This window comes from Panicum virgatum, chromosome 3N, assembly GCF_016808335.1.
Source record: "Panicum virgatum strain AP13 chromosome 3N, P.virgatum_v5, whole genome shotgun sequence".
NCBI lineage: Eukaryota > Viridiplantae > Streptophyta > Magnoliopsida > Poales > Poaceae > Panicum > Panicum virgatum.
Window position 1 is genome coordinate 4,764,306 of NC_053147.1, and position 7,521 is coordinate 4,771,826.

Consider the following 7,521-nt stretch of genomic DNA (forward strand, 5'->3'; position numbering starts at 1 on the left):
GTGATTGAGGGACCTTCGAGCGAGGCAGAGAATAAGTTACCCGCTCGAGGGTATATCCGCTACCCTCGAGCGAGGCGGAGATTGGTCTTCTGCTCGAGGGTAGTTCCGCTACCCTCGAGCGAGGTGGAGATTGCCCAGCGGACCCGAGAGGGACCCTCGAACGAGGCGGAGATTGTTCAGTGGGTTCGGGGGAATGTGAATGGGCCGCACGCTGGGCTTTTTGAGTCCTTTCCTTTCTTCCGGACGGGAAGCAGGCCGTGGGCCTTCGTGGGCCCAGTTGCTTTAACAGGTGTTTGTGTTTTTTGAAGCGATCTTAGTACCCCGATTAGGGTGTCCCTAATTGCGGTACTCGACAATTATTGCCTAGTCTATAGTAAATAGTATTACCGTTTATGTCCGCAAATAAATTTATTATAAAATATATTCAATAATTAATCTAATGATACTTATTTTATATCATGAATGATATTATTATTTTATAACTTCAGTCAAAATATGAAAACTATTTGGCTTATAAAAAATAAGAATTGCATTCTTTTGTGGATGGAGGGAGTATTACTGTTAATATGTAATAACTACTATGCCTTTTATTTTTTATTATACGAGATACAACAACGTTTAGTATGTTGTAGGTAACAGGTATTATACTTTATTTCATCCATGTTCATATTCGCGACTGTTTTTTTTTTGAAACTTCATATCCGTGACTGATTTTTTTACTACTGTTGACTGTCACCAAACATGGAGAGAGTGACCCGCGCAGACATTGGCCACACCAACCACCCACGGTCATCGGTCAACAGACGACGGCTTTCTTCCGGCCCGACCCGGCCCATCTTCAGCGGTTCGACTTCCACCCGACCCGGCCTCCCCCACTGGTCAAAAGCCCCCGCAGGCAGCAGGCCATCGCCACTTCGCCGCCACAAGGGTAAACCCCCTCCTCCCCTCCCCGTCCTGCTATACCCGCGCGGCCGCCACCGCCACCCCGCCGCGTCCTCGAGCGTCTCCCCTCCGGCTCTCCGCCTCTCCTCCCTCCCCTCCCCTGCAATGGCGTCGGCGGGAGGATCCTCCGGGGTCGTAGGTAAGCCGCGGCTCTTATCCCACCCTCTCCGGTTTGCTCTTTAACATATCCCCGACTTGTCGCCGCCGCCGCCTCGTTAGCGACCGAACCCCAATCGGGATTGGATGCGGCGGACGCTCCAACCCCCGCGAGCTGGCCACGGGCTCGTTTTATTCCGTGCGCCGTGCTGATTTGTTTGTTATGAGCGCAGTAGCAGCATGTTCTAACAAGTCCCAAAATCTTCTCTTTCCATCAAGGGTTAAACACAACTCCGTCCCCGTCCGCTCGCCGCGCTAGACGTTTCTAGGCTTTGTTATGTATTTGCGCAGCTGATCTAACGAATATATTGCTGTCCCTGCAGGGATCAGTGTCCGTCCGAACACCAATGTGGCCTGCCTTGTTCAGAAGGTAAACGGTGCTCTTCCCTCCCCCTCTGTTTTTTTTTGCTTGTTCGAAGGAATCAGCAATCATGACTGTTTAACCCTTGATGTGGATATGCTAGGGTGGAGCCCTGTCAAATTCCCTCCCTACTGGAGCCGCTGTTCAGGTTCGCCGGCGCCACAACAAGGCCCGCAATGGCCAAGGTACTTCATGCTATATGTCAAGCCTACCCATGCTATTGGCTCCATCTGTTTCTGTGCTAGATTTTCTATCAAATATCTGACATGTGCAAGTCATATCTTAGTTTGTTGAATATTCTACTGCTCCTGTCCGACTGCTTTTAGGACTCCCATTGCACGATTAGCCACCTTAGGTAAAATGATCTTAACCGCATAAACATTATCATTCAATCAGGTTTTCTTCACAATTTGGTGATTAATGATATGTTATGGTAAAAAGGTACTATGTTGCACGGTTGAAAAGTTTTCCTAAGAATGGACCTGTGGGCTTGGAGTTAGTCATGGAGGACTTAGCTGTACAACTCACGGGCTTCTTACTGCTTGCAATAGGAAACTTGATGACTTGGTCTATTTCTTTTTCTTTAAAAGCTACATAGATAGCACAGTAGCCATTTGATTTTATTACAATGATAACTCCTTTATATTTGTGAAAATATGCAGCTATCAGGTGTGCAACGGCAACTGGAAAAGAGCAGGGTGCAGTCACCCCTGCTAGTAGTGGTGATCAAAACAAAGGTGGATTGCGTGGCAAATTAAATAAAGTTGTTTTAGCTTATAGTGGTGGCTTGGATACATCTGTTATCGTTCCATGGCTCAGGTATAAATACTCCTTGCTTTATTATGCATTTTTTCAATCTTAAAGTCTAATATTGATCTCACTCGTGCCTACTATGCTTTTCTGGTTTATCAATTTAAGGGAGAACTATGGTTGTGAAGTTGTTTGTTTCACTGCTGATGTTGGCCAGGTATGTAATGCTACATAACGACCTGACTAGCGCTCAAGCATACATAATGAATTGGCTAAACTGTCCTTTTTTGAAATTGTGATCTAATTCCAACATATATCCCTCCCATGTTGATTTGTTGTTAGTACTCCCTCTGTCCGGATAGTTTCCTATCTCAAAGTAATATGATGTTGATTTATTATCAATTAGATCTTGTAAATAAAACAAAGCCAAAAGTATACTTTTGAATGCTGATGTATCAATTAGTAGTTTACAGTACTGCTGGTTGCAAAGTGATGGGTTAGAAATTAATGATTTTTTCACCTGTTGCTTTGAAATGTCTATTCTCATGTTCCTTTTAGATTCTATTCTTATAGTGATATGTTTTATTTTTCTGTCAGTGAGTAAATGAGGTTGTGCCACACTGTGGATTTTTGACCCACTTATTTATTGTTCTCTCTCTCTGTTTAACCCATATGCTACCATCCTTAGGGTGCCATTGAATTGGAAGGATTGGAGAAAAAGGCAAAAGCTAGCGGAGCATGCCAGCTTGTTGTAAAGGACTTGAGAGAAGAATTTGTTAGTGAATATATATACCCCTGCCTGCGAGCTGGTGCTGTTTATGAAAGAAAGTATCTGCTTGGGACTTCAATGGCTAGGCCTGTTATTGCTAAGGTAAAATTGATATGATAATCACATCTTGTTTATGTACAATCACCAATATTCTAAACTATGGTGTTCAACTGTATTTCACATGCACATTATTTTTTGCCTTGTATGGTTATGTTTTCGTTTAGGGTTTGTGCTCTCTTTTATGTGAGATAGCATTTGATCTGTAAGTTATTGAATGAATTAAATATATCATCAATATACTTGCAGTTATAATTGAGCATTGCTATATCCTTGAGGATCTTTAGGGTGTTGGCTGTATTTTGTAGTATCAGTATGCTCTTAATCTTTAGAAGCACCTAGTATTATGGCCTAATAGTCTTATACTGGGCAATAATATTTCCATCACAGGCAATGGTCGATGTTGCCAAGGAAGTTGGTGCAGATGCAGTTGCTCATGGATGCACTGGGAAAGGCAATGATCAGGTAGATATGCTGTTATTGTGAATATTAATATGGTGAGTCATCTTCATCTTCTGATGCTTACCTTTGCTGCAGGTTCGCTTTGAGCTTACGTTTTATGCTTTAAATCCTGAACTCAAAGTTGTGGCACCTTGGAGGGAGTGGGACATCACAGGACGTGAAGATGCAATTGAGTATGCAAAGAAACACAATGTACCAGTACCAGTTTCAAAGAAATCAATATACAGCCGAGATCGAAACTTGTGGCACCTTAGCCATGAGGTATTATCCATTTTCTTGATTATAATTTCTTTTTCTCAAAGCACTTTGCAACTCTTCCTTTTGTTGGTACATGTACACCATAATTTTATAAGATGTATATGTTTCAAACTTTTAATCAATATGTGCAAATCATATTAATGTTATCCACTAATCTTCTGCATCTGTCTTGTTGATGCCTTCAACCAAAAATTTTGATTCTTGTCTTTGATGTTTGATGAAGTGAATTGTCCTCTATACATTGCAGGGTGACATCTTGGAGGACCCAGCAAATGAGCCAAAGGAAGATATGTATATGATGTCTGTTGCTCCAGAGAATGCACCTTCAGAACCTGAGTGAGTGATAAATTGTTTATATTATTTTTGGGAGGAAAATAGTTTACCTTTTCCTTTTTGCTGCTCTGGTCCTGAAGTACATAAGTATCCATCCTTTAAGGTCCTTTACCTCCTTTCTTGCAGCATGTAGCTAAGTTTACATATTCCAAAGTGACAATTGCCCATTTTTTACTTCAAAAATGACAATTGCCCCATTTTTAATATAGCGGCTTAGGATATTTTGACATTGTGGCACCTGGTCCTCCATAATTGGAGAACATGACCATCCAAGTAGGGTTGGTATCGGATCTGGATAGGGATTAGTCTGACTACGAATTTACCTATGACGAATTTTATAATATTCAACAATGTGAAATCTCAAGTTATTGACAAATTGCTATTTACAATATCATTCACTTGGTAGCTTTATGTTGATGTTACAATGTGAAACTGAAATAATCATTTTTATATAAGAGAAGTGAAGATGGGCCTCAACTACATTGCCTGGGTTTTGTGGTTTAGGAACCTAGGCAACAAGCTCACAGTGGTTCTGCAATGTAGATGCAGCATAGTTTCATCTATTTATCATGCCAGACTGTAGATACATGTACTGAGATAAGGCTTTTTATTATACATGAAAAGTAAATTCCTTGTTTAGTGGGTATGCACAGAAACCAAACCAGTTGTGTCATAGCTGCTTTTGTTCTTTTACATTTATTGTAACTGGTTTTGCCATTTTCCATCTTCATGTAGGTATTTTGTCAATCTTTCCTTTCCTTTTCTTTTCTTTTCTGAGACACAGGTTTTCATTAGCATACCAGATGCATATACTAATTTGCTAAGCTCTGTGCATGCAGGTATCTGGAGATTGGCATCGTTGCAGGTGTTCCTGTTTCCATCAACGGACGGGAGCTCTCACCAGCATCCCTCCTTGCGGAGCTCAATGAAATTGGTGGGAAGCATGGGATCGGGCGCATTGACATGGTAGAGAACCGCCTTGTAGGCATGAAGTCCCGTGGTGTCTATGAAACCCCTGGTGGTACCATCATGGCAGCCGCGGTGCGGGAGCTTGAGGCCTTGACTCTGGACAGGGAGACCATGCAGTGGAAGGACATGGTGGCCCTCAAGTATGCTGAGCTGGTCTATGCAGGCCGCTGGTTTGACCCTCTCCGGCAGTCCTTTGACGCCTTCATGGAGAAGATCACCGCGACGACCACTGGTTCAGTGACCCTGAAGCTGTACAAGGGGTCGGTAAATGTTGCATCCCGGAAGAGCCCCTACAGCCTCTACAGGGAGGACATCTCATCATTTGAGAACATGGAGATCTACAACCAGGCTGATGCTGAGGGATTCATCCGGCTCTATGGTCTCCCGACACGGGTCCGGGCGATGCTGGAGAAGGGCATCTAAGCTCCTCTGTTTGTTTTAGAAATAAAAGCCATCATTCAGAAACTGTCAAATAGTTTCGAGTGATTGCACACACATCATTTTGTACCAATCGTTTTAAGTTTGTCCCAGTGAACTCTGAATGCATTTGGATGACAGAATGGATATGAATATTATTAGTAATCTGCTGGCTGCTGATGTAGGACACAAGTTCAGACGTATAAATAAATGGTAAATATAAATTTTACATTGGAGCCTCTCAACCTGCCCCCAGTTCATCTCATCCGCAATTGATTGAGTGGCACTGCCACCTTGGAGGTAGGTAGTGTGGAGGGCTAAAGACGAAACGGAACATTCTGACCTGATGAGTTGGTGCAAACCTTGGAAACGACTGCAGACAACAGTCTTTATACCATCCGTTTTGGTTTGTGACGCAAATCCAAGTGATCTTATATTTCTAATAAGAGGAATCAGCCCCAAAGTAGGAACTAATTGAACTTACCCATGTGCAGTGAAAATTTGAAGGCCAATTTGAGATGAGCACCAGTCAAATTATTATTTTCCTTAAGGAGAGCATGTAGCGAAGGTCATTTAAGGTTCAGATGATGAAATGACATGATCATTGACTGTTTAGGAACTGCGCTTCGAATTTAGTAGTTGCACATTTACGTTCATGGCCTTAAACAACCTCTATTTATCCATGAATGTAAGAACTGCTGTAGGATTTCTGTACCACATGGATCTACAGATGTATGGAAAATAATAGAGGCCCTCAAAATTGATTGTACTGAACCTCTTAGTTAGAAGAAAATGGAAAATGTAATCGAGGGTGCATATCTTGAAGCATTTAATTAAACATGAACATTAGTTTGAGAAAGCTAAACCATGATTAGTAGATGTTAGAAATGGAAAAGGATAATTATACAGTTATTGCACTACTGGAAAGCGGAATTTCTCTGTCGGTTAAAAACCGATAGAAATACCGATAGGAAATATAAAACTAATTTTTTGACAGTAATCCGAAAGAAAAATACCGACAGACCTAGCTTGATAGGTAAATAAAAATTACCTATCGGGTTTTTATTCCCCTGCCAGTTTTTCCAGTAGTGTTGGCTTATAGCAATGCTAAGCAATGTTAGGGATGCAATAAATTTGCATTAGCAAAGCAAAACGACAACGACAATTGCAAAAAATCTAGGAATTAGAAATTTTCCTACTAGTACCGTATTTTTGCATTACATGCTAACCATACTAGAAAGCTTAGCATTGTCCTTTATACTCTACAATTGCAACTGTTCCTTCCTATGCTCTTAAGAAACACTGAGGCTATAATGTTTTGCGACAAAGACTTCATCTTATAGGAAAAAAACTGCAGAGTATTGAACTAAGAAACGAACTATCAGGGACCCTGGAAATTCCTCCAAATGTTGTGCATGCATTTTAATAGTTGAGCCCTTATATTTTGGCCATTCATTTGTTATTGATGTGCATATATGCCTTATATTGATTTTACACTATTTATCCAACGCTATGAACATGCTATGTTATCTCATACTGAAACCTGGAATGATTACACCAGAAACATAGTTTATGGTATATGTGCTTCAATAACCTTTCATATACCTTGACTTAATTAGTACCCTGAAATCCTCATATTGTCTTTACCTAGTATAGTTTTTCTGGATGAACAAGAACATGCACGGATATTAATTAGAAAGTGGCTTATTTACATCCTGAAAATAGCTACGTACTAGCATGCTTCTTAGAATACCTTAGGATAATTACCCACTAAATTTTACACCCTACTATTTGTTTAGATGCAGTAAATTCATATGCACATGACATGAAATGTTGATATGCCTACCTTCGAAGATGGGATATATATCATTTATGTGCCATAGTGGCAAGAAAATATATGTTATGGTCGAATCCGAAAATATCCTTAAATATAGTAAAATTATATACTTTTACATTTTTTGTGTTATTGCTTCTTCCAATAAAAATGTGATAAATTTCTTACCACCTTTTCTCCACCCTGGGTCTTTGTAACAAAACTGTGTGGTAT

General features: G+C 40.8%; 1 protein-coding gene across 1 annotated transcript; it reads left to right on the top strand.

Annotated features, from left to right (window-relative positions):
- Positions 1–903: 903 nt before the first annotated feature.
- On the top strand, positions 904–5,705 carry LOC120663808 (argininosuccinate synthase, chloroplastic-like). Its single transcript, XM_039942729.1, has 10 exons — positions 904–1,081; positions 1,422–1,468; positions 1,563–1,644; positions 2,122–2,278; positions 2,378–2,426; positions 2,898–3,080; positions 3,426–3,500; positions 3,573–3,758; positions 4,003–4,091; positions 4,928–5,705. The coding sequence occupies exons 1-10, from the start codon at positions 1,048–1,050 to the stop codon at positions 5,478–5,480; spliced, it is 1,455 nt and encodes a 484-aa protein (XP_039798663.1). The 5' UTR covers positions 904–1,047; the 3' UTR covers positions 5,481–5,705.
- The last annotated feature ends 1,816 nt before the right edge of the window (positions 5,706–7,521 follow it).